Source organism: Haliotis rufescens, unplaced genomic scaffold (assembly GCF_023055435.1).
Source record: "Haliotis rufescens isolate VD_foot unplaced genomic scaffold, xgHalRufe1.0.p SCAF_41, whole genome shotgun sequence".
NCBI classification, from domain to species: Eukaryota; Metazoa; Mollusca; class Gastropoda; order Lepetellida; family Haliotidae; genus Haliotis; species Haliotis rufescens.
The window spans coordinates 3424389-3439423 of NW_025964124.1; the positions used below are offsets into that span (position 1 = coordinate 3424389).

General features: G+C 47.1%; 1 protein-coding gene across 3 annotated transcripts in view; it reads right to left on the reverse strand.

Annotated features, from left to right (window-relative positions):
* Positions 1–2754: 2754 nt before the first annotated feature.
* The window catches only part of LOC124128445 (nuclear hormone receptor HR96-like), a 59735-nt gene continuing 47454 nt past the window's right edge, over positions 2755–15035 (reverse strand). For all 3 annotated transcript variants that reach the window (XM_048382854.1, XM_046491866.2, XM_046491867.2), the window contains exons 2-4: positions 12624–12797; positions 9972–10089; positions 2755–9584 (exon numbers count right to left, since the gene is read on the reverse strand). In XM_048382854.1, the coding sequence (XP_048238811.1) occupies positions 8554–9584; positions 9972–10089; positions 12624–12797 (1323 nt within the window). In that variant the 3' untranslated portion in view covers positions 2755–8553. The remainder of the gene's footprint in view (positions 9585–9971; positions 10090–12623; positions 12798–15035) is intronic.

The window sequence follows — 15035 nt, forward strand, 5'->3', positions numbered from 1 at the left end:
TGATAGTGGGTCATTGTACCTGACAGTGTGGATCAGGTGGCCAGTGTGTGACTTGGTTGATAGTGGGTCATTGTACCTGACAGCGTGGATCAGGTGGCCACAGTGTGACTTGGTTGATAGTGGGTCAGTGGATCGGTCGGCCACAGTGTGACTTGGTTGATAGTGGGTCATTGTACCTGACAGTGTGGATCAGGTGGCCAGTGTGTGACTTGGTTGATAGTGGGTCATTGTACCTGACAGTGTGGATCAGGTTGCCAGTGTGTGACTTGGTTGATAGTGGGTCATTGTACCTGACAGCGTGGATCAGGTGGCCACAGTGTGACTTGGTTGATAGTGGGTCAGTGGATCGGTCGGCCACAGTGTGACTTGGTTGATAGTGGGTCATTGTACCTGACAGTGTGGATCAGGTGGCCAGTGTGTGACTTGGTTGATAGTGGGTCATTGTACCTGACAGCGTGGATCAGGTGGCCACAGTGTGACTTGGTTGATAGTGGGTCATTGTACCTGACAGCGTGGATCGGGTTGCCAGTGTGTGACTTGGTTGATAGTGGGTCATTGTACCTGACAGCGTGGATCAGGTGGCCACAGTGTGACTTGGTTGATAGTGGGTCATTGTACCTGACAGCGTGGATCGGGTTGCCAGTGTGTGACTTGGTTGATAGTGGGTCAGTGGATCGGTCGGCCACAGTGTGACTTGGTTGATAGTGGGTCATTGTACCTGACAGTGTGGATCAGGTGGCCACAGTGTGACTTGGTTGATAGGGGGTCAGTGGATCGGTCGGCCACAGTGTGACTTGGTTGATAGTGGGTCAGTGGATCGGTCGGCCACAGTGTGACTTGGTTGATAGTGGGTCATTGTACCTGACAGCGTGGATCGGGTTGCCAGTGTGTGACTTGGTTGATAGTGGGTCAGTGGATCGGTCGGCCACAGTGTGACTTGGTTGATAGTGGGTCATTGTACCTGACAGTGTGGATCAGGTGGCCACAGTGTGACTTGGTTGATAGGGGGTCAGTGGATCGGTCGGCCACAGTGTGACTTGGTTGATAGTGGGTCATTGTACCTGACAGCATGGATCAGGTGGCCACAGTGTGACTTGGTTGATAGGGGGTCAGTGGATCGGTCGGCCACAGTGTGACTTGGTTGATAGTGGGTCATTGTACCTGACAGTGTGGATCAGGTGGCCACAGTGTGACTTGGTTGATAGTGGGTCATTGTACCTGACAGCGTGGATCAGGTGGCCACAGTGTGACTTGGTTGATAGTGGGTCATTGTACCTGACAGCGTGGATCAGGTGGCCACAGTGTGACTTGGTTGATAGTGGGTCATTGTACCTGACAGCGTGGATCAGGTGGCCACAGTGTGACTTGGTTGATAGTGGGTCATTGTACCTGACAGCGTGGATCGGGTTGCCAGTGTGTGACTTGGTTGATAGTGGGTCATTGTACCTGACAGCGTGGATCAGGTGGCCACAGTGTGACTTGGTTGATAGTGGGTCATTGTACCTGACAGCATGGATCAGGTGGCCACAGTGTGACTTGGTTGATAGTGGGTCATTGTACCTGACAGTGTGGATTGAGTGGCCACAGTGTGACTTGGTTGATAGTGGGTCATTGTACCTGACAGCGTGGATCAGGTGGCCACAGTGTGACTTGGTTGATAGTGGGTCATTGTACCTGACAGCGTGGATCGGGTTGCCAGTGTGTGACTTGGTTGATAGTGGGTCATTGTACCTGACAGCGTGGATCAGGTGGCCACAGTGTGACTTGGTTGATAGTGGGTCATTGTACCTGACAGCGTGGATCGGGTTGCCAGTGTGTGACTTGGTTGATAGTGGGTCAGTGGATCGGTCGGCCACAGTGTGACTTGGTTGATAGTGGGTCATTGTACCTGACAGTGTGGATCAGGTGGCCACAGTGTGACTTGGTTGATAGGGGGTCAGTGGATCGGTCGGCCACAGTGTGACTTGGTTGATAGTGGGTCAGTGGATCGGTCGGCCACAGTGTGACTTGGTTGATAGTGGGTCATTGTACCTGACAGCGTGGATCGGGTTGCCAGTGTGTGACTTGGTTGATAGTGGGTCAGTGGATCGGTCGGCCACAGTGTGACTTGGTTGATAGTGGGTCATTGTACCTGACAGTGTGGATCAGGTGGCCACAGTGTGACTTGGTTGATAGGGGGTCAGTGGATCGGTCGGCCACAGTGTGACTTGGTTGATAGTGGGTCATTGTACCTGACAGCATGGATCAGGTGGCCACAGTGTGACTTGGTTGATAGGGGGTCAGTGGATCGGTCGGCCACAGTGTGACTTGGTTGATAGTGGGTCAGTGGATCGGTCGGCCACAGTGTGACTTGGTTGATAGTGGGTCATTGTACCTGACAGCGTGGATCAGGTGGCCACAGTGTGACTTGGTTGATAGTGGGTCATTGTACCTGACAGTGTGGATTGAGTGGCCACCATTCCCTTGTCCGGAGTGGATCGGGTGATGTTGTTTGTTTGTTGTTTAACGATGCACTCAGCAATATTCCAGCTTTATGACGGCGGTCTGTAAATAATCAAGTCTGGACCAGACAATCCAGTGATTGACATCATGAGGATCGATCCACGCAATTGGGACTGATGACATGCATCAACAAAGTCGGCGAGCCTGACCACCCGATCCTGTTGGTCGCGTTTTATGGCAAGCATGGGTTGCTGAAGACCTTTTCTAACCCGGATCTTCACGGGTCGCTGGTGATTTAGGACACAAGAAGACTGGCTACTGACATTTTAATGCTCTACTGACAAAGTGAAGAAAAGTGATTGTTAGACACACCCTGATGATTTAGACACACCCTGATGATTTAGACACAGCTGTCACGGAATTCAGGCAACATGGAGTAACCCATCACACAACTCTCACTCACTCACTCACACACTGGGGGCAGACACGCCCAGGCTGGTAGACTCTGGAAGAATTGTTGTAGCCGGCTAGTAATGGGATCTGTGATATGTGACTGACAGGCTAGTAATGGGATCTGTGATATGTGACTGACAGGCTTGTACTGGGATGGTAGAGGCACAGTTCCACATTGCTTGTTCCTCCACGAGTAGCCTGTCATCCTGTCTCTGAATCACTGTCAGAAATACTGCGGCTGATCACTTTTAGCCTACTTAGATATTCCGCTTTATTATAACTCCTTGTAGATACTCAAATTGTGTGCATTATTTCAACTGAATCAAGACGCAATTTTTCTCTTATTTTTCAGTGTTTATGATGTCTGAACGTGGGCAGGCAACACTCATGGGTCAAATGCCCGACTGTCTTTGTTCCATCATAAAATTATTTCAAACACTGCTCGGAAAGAAGAACCCTGTACCTGAAATCATTCCAACATACTTGAGTTGCCTCCCCTTGTTGGATCAGTTGTGGTATGAACATTATTCCCTACTGGTTCTGGTGATATGGAACATTATTCCCGACTGGTTCTGGTGATATGGAACATTATTCCCTACTGGTTCTGGTAATGTCTGAGTCAAGTATGAAGTGGGTTCCACAAATGGGTCCATGGTATTTAGAACGACCCTGACTATATGCAGTGGATGAACCCAGTTGGTAGACACATGATACAAGCCTGACTGCCCCCACACATCCACTGTCACACACAATAAATATCATGTGTATCTACAGGCTAGCACAACTGAAACAACAAACAGGTGAAATCTATTTTAAGCCAATAACCGGAAAGCAGACCTCCAGTACGGAGAATACAGGTACCCAGTACTGGAAGCCGACCTGCATGACTGGCAAAGGTTGAGCAAGTTTGTGCCGCCATCACAATGAACTCTGCACACAGGCAACAGTTATTACCAGCAGGACAAATTGACTGCATGTCAGAAGTGTTCCACAGAGAGTCATTGTTCCACGACTAACCACAAAAAGAAACTGCACCTACCAAAAATGTAAAATAAGGGTCATATAGGAGTATGTAAAGCGTCCAACTGGTTTCGTAGGGTTTCACATCGCTCAGGGAGGGTTTCGTGGGGTTACACATCGCTGGGGGAGGGTTTCGTGGGGTTAGGCATCGCTGGGGGAGGGTTTCGTGGGGTTACACATCGCTCGGGGAGGGTTTCGTGGGGTTTCACATCGCTTGGGGAGGGTTTCGTGGGGTTACACGTCGCTCGGGGAGGGTTTCGTAGGGTTTCACGTTGCTCTGGGAGGGTTTCGTGGGGTTACACATTGCTAGGGGAGGGTTTTGTGGGGTTACACGTAACCAGGTTAAGCCTGTGTTTTATGGACTCTGCTAGGACAACCAATCAATATGTCCTGATCTTCAGAGGAATATTCAATGTGTCATCACACATGAAAATACTGAACAAAGTGAAGGAAACAAAGCATCATTAAATAACAGGTCATTAACAAACAAACAAAGGACAATGTCATGAAACAAAGGCAATAAATACCCACTCACGTCTCCCGTAACAAAAGTACTTTCTAACTAACGTATTTTCATGTAAATTAATACAAAGGTCCCTCCAGTGAGAATAAGACCAAGAAGTAGGATGCAGTAACAGGGAGGTCGACCTGCAGACAGAGCATGGTGAGTCTGTACAAAGAACAGACTGGTGAGTTACCAGGGCTCACCATCAGCCTGGGCTCCGGACTGATCGATGACTGGTAGTTACCAGGGCTCCCCATCAGCGTGGGCTCCGGACTGATCGATGACTGGTGAGTTACCAGGGCTCACCATCAGCCTGGGCTCCGGACTGATCGATGACTGGTGAGTTACCAGGGCTCCCCATCAGCGTGGGCTCCGGACAGATCGATGACTGGTGAGTTACCAGGGCTCCCCATCAGCGTGGGCTCCGGACAGATCGATGACTGGTAGTTACCAGGGCTCCCCATCAGCGTGGGCTCCGGACAGATCGATGAATGGTGAGTTACCAGGGCTCCCCATCAGCGTGGGCTCCGGACAGATCAATGGTTTTCTAGTTTGTGAGACTACATGGGGAATGTTAGTGTGTAACTCAAGTATAAAATAGTTATAATATAAATTCTAAGAAAATAATATTTCAAGTTAGAAACAATTAACACCATTACAGAAACCACAAATACAATACAAAGAAACATCGTTGCACCAATGTGGATGCACACCTTTAACTTGTGAGTGGCTTTAATGCCGCTTTTAACAGTATTACAGTTGTATCGCGGCATGTCAGCTCAATGTGGGAGGAAAGCCCGAAGTGATGCAGGTCTCAGACGCTTACCACTTCGGCGAAACCCACGTGCTGAGCATGGGTATGGTGCTGACAAACCTAGAAATATAATCGGGACGAACTGGGATTCGAACCCAGAATCATAGGTTTCTGGCGTGTTCAGTGAATTGAGGCGCCTTTGATGACTGTGCCACCCGTGCCCCCCCTCAACTTGTGGGAACTGGACTAGGTAGTCAATGCTCCTACTGACCACTGATTTGACAGGTCAGGACCAGTGACCACTGATTTGACAGGTCGGGACCAGTGACCACTGATTTGACAGGTCGGGACCAGTGACCACTGATTTGACAGGTCGGGACCAGTGACCACTAATTTGACAGGTCAGGGACCAGTGACCACTGACCACTGATTTGACAGGTCGGGACCACTGACCACTGATTTGACAGGTCAGGGACCAGTGACCACTGATTTGACAGGTCAGGGACCAGTGACCACTGATTTGACAGGTCAGGGACCAGTGACCACTGACCACTGATTTGACAGGTCGGGACCACTGACCACTGATTTGACAGGTCGGGACCACTGACCACTGATTTGACAGGTCGGGACCAGTGACCACTGATTTGACAGGTCAGGGACCAGTGACCACTGATTTGACAGGTCGGGACCAGTGACCACTGATTTGACAGGTCGGGACCAGTGACCACTGATTTGACAGGTCAGGGACCAGTGACCACTGATTTGACAGGTCAGGGACCAGTGACCACTGATTTGACAGGTCAGGGACCAGTGACCACTGACCACTGATTTGACAGGTCAGGACCAGTGACCACCGATTTGACAGGTCAGGGACCAGTGACCACTGACCACTGATTTGACAGGTCAGGACCAGTGACCACTAATTTGACAGGTCGGGACCAGTGACCACTGATTTGACAGGTCAGGGACCAGTGACCACTGACCACTGATTTGACAGGTCAGGACCAGTGACCACTAATTTGACAGGTCGGGACCAGTGACCACTGATTTGACAGGTCAGGGACCAGTGACCACTGACCACTGATTTGACAGGTCAGGACCAGTGACCACTAATTTGACAGGTCAGGACCAGTGACCACCGATTTGACAGGTCAGGGACCAGTGACCACTGACCACTGATTTGACAGGTCAGGACCAGTGACCACCGATTTGACAGGTCAGGGACCAGTGACCACTGACCACTGATTTGACAGGTCAGGACCAGTGACCACTGACCACTGATTTGACAGGTCGGGACCACTGACCACTGATTTGCCAGGTCAGGGACCAGTGACCACTGATTTGACAGGTCGGGACCAGTGACCACTAATTTGACAGGTCAAGGACGAGTGACCACCGTTTTGACCGGTAGTGTTTTCTTAACATGAAGTGATATTGCTGGACTTGCCAAGTAGCACGACACTGCTGTCCAGGATCTCACTCTTCGTTGTCTACACCACAATACATTCCTGGGTAGTGATTTCATTGGCCAATGCAGAAACAACAAGATGAGTCAACAAAAATTAGAAAATCAGAAAAAAAAATATTCTGAATTACCAGTCAACACAAATTGACATGAAAATCTTGCAATAAAACATGATGTAAGGGGATAAGTAAGAGTGGTCTCCCCTTCATGACGAAAAATCTATAGGAACCTGAGTTGTCTCCACTTGGTTGAGGGAAAATCTGTTTTGAATCTAGTGTCGTTTTGATGGAGGTTAAAATAAAGCAATCTCATTTGCCTTCCCTTGTTGGGGGCATTTGCGCAGCAAAGTTGTCTCCCTTAGCTGTATCTGTGACGACTGACGGGGATAACACAGCGAACAACTTCACTACACAAAGGGGAGATAATACCCTTGATATGGACACCAAACAAATATCACTAGCCCCTGACATATATAATTCATTAAGCCGAACAAATCAACAATGGTAAACTTTTAAGTATGTAACAAGTATTAGGATATATATATATATATATATCTCATGGCACAGTATTGGTTATAAGACATGGCACTAGTGTGATGGCAATCATGTATTTACATCCTCCCTCGGTCTGCTGCATGCATAGCAGAGATAGAAGAACAACCATCGTCTCTTTCAGTTGAAGGATTCTGGCCTGGCAAGAGTAAGCCCAATAACATACCTACCCGGTAGATATACACGACTATACATGTGTGATATCTGTACACCAGCCGTGTGATATGACACTTTTCAAGAAAATTGGAACCTTAATGTGAACAGCTTGAGGTATTGACCTCTGTGTGAGCTGTAGTAAGGCAAGTTACTGCAAGTCTATTGTGCATACAACACTTGTAACAGAACGACTGACGAGACCAGACTCTGCAATATTTTGTGGTACCTTCTCCCGGAATAAACAAAAAATAATCTAATCTGGCCATTTGTGTCAATGAGGAATGAAAAAACTTCCAAACTCCACCTGTATGACCCGTCTTCTTCCACAGAAACACTATTTACATATTTCCCAGAAAATACAACCACAATCGACGGATAACTGTATGGCAAAATGAGGCGGACGTCCCAGGAAAACTGGTACCCCAACATATCACTTATATACACGGTCATGTAGACCTCCCATCTCAGCTTCCTAAGATCTAAGCTCTCCTGTAGGTTTGCCATCTCAGCTGTCGTCCAGGCAAGATGAGCTTGAGCATCGATCACTGAAAGGCAGATTGGGGTTCTATGTGCTGTCATCTCCAGTGTAACAATTAGTCCTCACTGCCCCAGCGTAAACACACAGGGATGATCCCTGCAACCAGCAGAGTGTTCCAAGCAGTTGCTGGGCCTCACAACACATCGCTACCTATCAGGGTCAGGGTCAGGGTCAGGGTCAGGATGAGGATGAGGATCAGGGTCAGGGTTATAGCGACCCTGCTACCGATTCATTTCTTCTAGACTGCCCTGTCACTGGGCTTTGCCCAGCCCTACACAACCCACCCAGCCCACCCCTAGGTGCCCCTCACTACACGTCACTAACCCTGATTCACAGGTGCCCCCCTCTACACGTCACTAACCCTGATTCACAGGTGCCCCCCTCTACACGTCACTAACCCTGATTCACAGGTGCCCCTCACTACACGTCACTAACCCTGATTCACAGGTGCCCCTCCTCTGCCCCCAGCACAAAGACAGATCCAAAACCACCAGAAGTCGTTCAATATCCTGCCCAGCACAAAGGCAGATCAAAAGCCTCCAGAAGTCGTTCAATATCCTGCCCAGCACAAAGGCAGATCCAAAACCACCAGAAGTCGTTCAATATCCTGCCCAGCACAAGGGCAGATCAAAAACCTCCAGAAGAAAAGATTCAATATCTTTCTTCTCATCACAACGGCAGATCAAATATCTCCAGAAGAAGTGGTTCGATATCCTCCACTTTCATTTTAAGCAACATTTTGGTGTGAACTTCATTGATGTTGCGAAGGTCGGTGAGCTTCATAACAACGCGTGCAAACAGCGTCTTCTCGTCTGGGAACCTGATGAGGATGTATTGTTGCAGGATGTGAGCGTACTGTTCCTGAAAGCCGTGCACCTGATCCTGGTTGACGAGGGAGCCGCGGTCGGCCGAGAACAGGGACATGATGATGAGGACCTTCAACACGAGGAGGTCGCCGTGGATCGTGCTCATCAGAGACTTGATGAACTTGGAATACGTGAAGAAGAGGCTGGCGGACTCCGAGCTGCCCATCTTCAGGACCTCAGCGCTGATGCGGTCGCCGATGTTGTCGCTGGTGCTGCCCTGGATGAGGCAGTTCATGGTGCTCAGACTCCAGGATTCTGTGAAGGGATCATAATTGACTGCGGACCGCAACATCATGATATCAACAACCGACCCCTTCAACAACGCAATCTGGTCGTCTTTGCACAGTTCCTTAAAGAAAGCAATATTTTTTGCAACCTTGATTACACGGCGAACAAACCCTTCTGCTACGTTCACAAACTCTGTGGGATTTGATGGAATGAGTTTGAGACTGGTGCTGGTGCCAGACAGAAACTGGCTACTCTCGTGAGCCTTCATCAGCTCCTGCAGCAGACTCCTGTCAGCCTCCTTCATCTGCTTGATGGCGCCATCGACCACCTCGGTACACTCCGCCCATGGGGGATACTTGATGACGTGCTCGTCCTGACTGCTGCCGTGAGAACAAGCACCCGGGCTATCCTCCACCTTGAGTTTCCGGTATTTCTCAAAGTCCTTGGATGACTCTGGCCAGCAGTCGGCTCGGGTCACCACGCCCCGGGGCGACCCTGTCAGGTCACTCTCCGATGCCGAGTATGTGTCTTCTGGCGCCATTTGACCCTGGCGACGCAGTTTGTTCATGATGATCTTGGTCTTCCTCATCTTCTTTTGTTCGTCACCTGCAACACGACCAGAAGCACTGTGTCAGTTCTCACAGATCAGGGGCGGTTGGGTAGCCTAGTGGTTAAAAGCGTTCCCTCGTCACGCTGAAGACCTGGGTTCGATTCCCGAACATGGGTACAATGTGTGAAGCCCATTTCTGGTGTTTCCCGCTCTGATATTGCTGGAATATTGCTAAAGGCGGCGTAAAACCATACTAACTCTCACAGATCACCACTTGAAGCGTAGACACCCGACTAATGAGAAGCAATACTCGTAAACGCAACAGACTAAAACTTCACGTTGGTCAAATGACACTGATCATATATAAACTATATAAACTAGAAAGGTATTATATGAATGTGGTTCACAGACACAGCACAGCCCAGGCAGGGGAGGTAACTCACTGAGGATCATGTCCTTCCTCATGCCCACAGTGTAGCACTTGGCCAGCCGGCAGCGTTTGCAGAACGACCGCGACTCAATGTTCACATCACACTTGCCTTCACACCGGCCCCGGATTGTCTGCAACATCAACAACATAATGTGTCACTCTCTGCAACATCAACAACATCATGTGTCACTCTCTGCAACATCAACAACATCATGTGTCGGTCTCTGCAACATCAACAACATCATGTGTCGGTCTCTGCAACATCAACATCATGTGTCACTCTCTACAACATCATGTGTCACTCTCTGCAACATCAACAACATCATGTGTCACTCTCTGCAACATCAACAACATCATGTGTCGGTCTCTGCAACATCAACAACATCATGTGTCACTCTGCAACATCAACATCATGTGTCACTCTCTGCAACATCAACAACATCATGTGTCGGTCTCTGCAACATCAACATCATGTGTCACTCTCTACAACATCATGTGTCACTCTCTGCAACATCAACAACATCATGTGTCACTCTCTGCAACATCAACATCATGTGTCACTCTCTGCAACATCTTGTGTCACTCTGCAACATCAACAACATCATGTGTCACTCTCTGCAACATCAACAACATCATGTGTCGGTCTCTGCAACATCAACATCATGTATCACTCTCTGCAACATCAACATGTGTGTTAAGTCACTCTGTCACCTGTGTTCATGTGTGTTAAGTCACTCTCTCACCCTGTGTTTATGTGTGTTAAGTCACTCTCTCACCTGTGTTCATGTGTGTCAAGTCACTCTCTCACCTGTGTTCATGTTTGTTAAGTCACTCTCTCACCTGTGTTCATGTGTGTCAAGTCACTCTCTCACCTGTGTTCATGTGTGTTAAGTCACTCTCTCACCTGTGTTCATGTTTGTTAAGTCACTCTCTCACCTGTGTTCATGTGTGTCAAGTCACTCTCTCACCTGTGTTCATGTGTGTTAAGTCACTCTCTCACCTTGTGTGCATGTGTGTTAAGTCGCTCTCTCACCTGTGTTCATGTGTGTTAAGTCACTCTCTCACCTGTGTTCATGTGTGTTAAGTCACTCTCTCACCTGTGTTCATGTGTGTTAAGTCACTCTCTCACCTGTGTTCATGTGTGTTAAGTCACTCTCTCACCTGTGTTCATGTTTGTTAAGTCACTCTCCCACCTGTGTTCATGTGTGTTAAGTCACTCTCTCACCTGTGTTCATGTGTTAAGTCACTCTGTCACCTGTGTTCATGTGTGTTCAGTCACTCTCTCACCTGTGTGCATGTGTGTTAAGTCACTCTCTCACCTGTGTGCATGTGTGTTAAGTCACTCTCTCACCTGTGTTCATGTGTGTTAAGTCACTCTCTCACCTGTGTTCATGTGTTAAGTCACTCTCTCACCTGTGTTCATGTGTGTTAAGTCACTCTCTCACCTGTGTTCATGTGTGTTAAGTCACTCTCTCACCTGTGTTAATGTGTGTCAAGTCATTCTCTCACCTGTGTTCATGTGTGTCAAGTCACTCTCTCACCTGTGTTCATGTGTGTCAAGTCATTCTCTCACCTGTGTTCATGTGTGTTAAGTCACTCTCTCACCTGTGTTCATGTGTGTTAAGTCACTCTCTCACCTGTGTTCATGTGTGTTAAGTCACTCTCTCACCTGTGTTCATGTGTGTTAAGTCACTCTCTCACCTGTGTTCATGTGTTAAGTCACTCTCTCACCTGTGTGCATGTGTGTTAAGTCACTCTCTCACCTGTGTTCATGTGTGTCAAGTCATTCTCTCACCTGTGTTCATGTGTGTCAAGTCACTCTCTCACCTGTGTTCATGTGTGTTAAGTCACTCTCTCACCTGTGTGCATGTGTGTTAAGTCACTCTCTCACCTGTGTTCATGTGTGTTAAGTCACTCTCTCACCTGTGTGCATGTGTGTTAAGTCACTCTCTCACCTGTGTTCATGTGTGATAAGTCACTCTCTCACCTGTGTGCATGTGTGTTAAGTCACTCTCTCACCTGTGTGCATGTGTGTTAAGTCACTCTCTCACCTGTGTTCATGTGTGTTAAGTCACTCTCTCACCTGTGTTCATGTGTGTTAGGTCCCTCTCTCACCTGTGTTCATGTGTGTTAAGTCACTCTCTCCTCTTGTGTGCATGTGTGTTAAGTCACTCTCTCCTCTTATGTGCATGTGTGTTAAGTCACTCTCTCACCTGTGCTCATGTGTGTTAAGTCACTCTCTCACCTGTGTTCATGTGTGTTAGGTCCCTCTCTCACCTGTGTTCATGTGTGTTAAGTCACTCTCTCCTCTTGTGTGCATGTGTGTTAAGTCCCTCTCTCACCTGTGTTCATGTGTGTTAAGTCACTCTCTCCTCTTGTGTGCATGTGTGTTAAGTCACTCTCTCACCTGTGTTCATGTGTGTCAAGTCACTCTCTCACCTTGTGTGCATGTGTGTTAAGTCACTCTCTCACCTGTGTTCATGTGTGTTAAGTCACTCTCTCACCTTGTGTGCATGTGTGTTCAGTCACTCTCTCACCTGTGTTCATGTGTGTTAAATCACTCTCTCACCTGTGTTCATGTGTGTTAAGTCACTCTCTCACCTGTGTGCATGTGTGTTAAATCACTCTCTCACCTGTGTTCATGTGTGTTCAGTCACTCTCTCACCTTGTGTGCATTCCTTCTGAAGAAAGCCTTACAAGACTCGCAGGAGATGGCGTTGAAGTTGTAGCCAAGGGCGCGGTCTCCGCACACCAAGCAGGTCTTGTCCTTCTTACTGCCGGACATGGAAGACACCGTGGGGTCGCCACACATCGAGGCGTCCGACAGCTGCCCACAGTCCTACAACAGACAGAATCATCAGATCATCTGACACAGGACACACATCGAGGCGTCCGACAGCTGCCCACAGTCCTACAACAGACAGAATCAGCAGATCGTCTGACACAGGACACACATCGAGCTGTCTGTTTGTTTGTTAGTTTGTTCAACACCGCACTCAGTAATATTCTAGCTATATCATGGGGGTCTGTAAATAATAACCTATATAAATAACCTATTCTCACTCAGATCTGCACGGGCCTTATGGTGTCCAACACACATCACTGTCTTACAGTGTGGTATAGCTGTGTTACAGTGTGGTATAGCTGTGTTACAGTGTGGTAGAGCTGTGTTACAGTGTGGTATAACTGTGTTACAGTGTGGTATAACTGTGTTACAGTGTGGTATAGCTGTGTTACAGTGTGGTAGAGCTGTGTTACAGTGTGGTATAACTGTGTTTCAGTGTGGTATAGCTGTGTTACAGTGTGGTATAACTGTGTTACAGTGTGGTATAGCTGTGTTACAGTGTGGTAGAGCTGTGTTACAGTGTGGTATAACTGTTACAGTGTGGTATAGCTATGTTACAGTGTGGTAGAGCTGTGTTACAGTGTGGTATAACTGTCACAGTGTGGTATAGCTGTGTTACAGTGTGGTATAACTGTTACAGTGTTGTATAGCTGTGTTACAGTGTTGTATAACTGTGTTACAGTGTGGTATAGCTGTGTTACAGTGTGGTATAACTGTTACAGTGTTGTATAGCTGTGTTACAGTGTTGTATAACTGTGTTACAGTGTGGTATAGCTGTGTTACAGTCTTGTATAACTGTGTTACAGTGTGGTATAACTGTGTTACAGTGTGGTATAACTGTGTTACAGTGTGGTATAACTGTGTTAGTGTGGTATAATTGTGTTACAGTGTGGTAAAGGTGTGTTACAGTGTGGTATAACTGTGTTACAGTGTGGTATAACTGTGTTAGTCTGGTATAGCTGTGTTACAGTGTGGTATAGCTGTGTTACAGTCTGGTATAACTGTGTTACTGTGTGGTATAACTGTGTTAGTCTGGTATAGCTGTGTTTCAGTGTGGTATAACTGTGTTACAGTGTGGTATAGCTGTGTTACAGTGTGGTATAGCTGTGTTAGTGTGTGGTATAACTGTGTTACAGTGTGGTATAACTGTGTTAGTGTGGTATAACTGTGTTACAGTGTGGTATAACTGTGTTACAGTGTGGTATAACTGTGTTAGTGTGGTATAGCTGTGTTTCAGTGTGGTATAACTGTGTTACAGTGTGGTATAGCTGTGTTAGTGTGTGGTATAACTGTGTTACAGTGTGGTATAACTGTTAGTATGGTATAACTGTGTTACAGCGTGGTATAGCTGTGTTAGTGTGGTATAGTTGTGTTACAGTGTGGTATAACTGTGTTACAGTGTGGTATAACTGTGTTACAGTGTGGTATAGCTGTGTTACAGTGTGGTATAACTGTGTTACAGTGTGGTATAACTGTGTTACTGTGTGGTATAGCTGTGTTACAGTGTGGTATAACTGTAATAGTGTGGCATAGCTGTGTTACAGTGTGGTATAACTGTGTTACAGTGTGGTATAGCTGTGTTACAGTGTGGTATAACTGTTACAGTGTGGTATAGCTGTGTTTCAGTGTGGTATAACTGTGTTACAGTGTGGTATAGCTATAACATACTGTATATTGCCCTTTCATGGTATAACATACTGTATAGTGCCCTATCATGGTATAACATACTGTATATTGCCCTATCATGGTATAACATACTGTATATTGCCCTTTCATGGTATAACATACTGTATATTGCCCTTTCATGGTATAACATACTGTATATTGCCCTATCATGGTATATCACACACTGTATATTGCCCTATCATGGTATAACATACTGTATATTGCCCTTTCATGGTATAACATACTGTATATTGCCCTTTCATGGTATTGTCATGGCGACTGATTTACGACACCCATTGTCTGAAGAACATTTAATTGCAAAGGCTCATTACCCTGGAGCCATGACATCTTTATGCCTGGAAACATTTAATTGCTGTTATTTATAAGATGCTAATCCTAATTGTTAATCCCCATTTTTGTGTACATCGACCGTCTGCCATCCTGAACAGGATGTGCAAGTATGTCACTGATGATTTACTGTTTACATTTATATTTATTACTTACTAAATGTCAGGTGACCTTGGCTATATAAGCCTTGGTCCAGAATGATTGAGAGGAGAGGAGAGG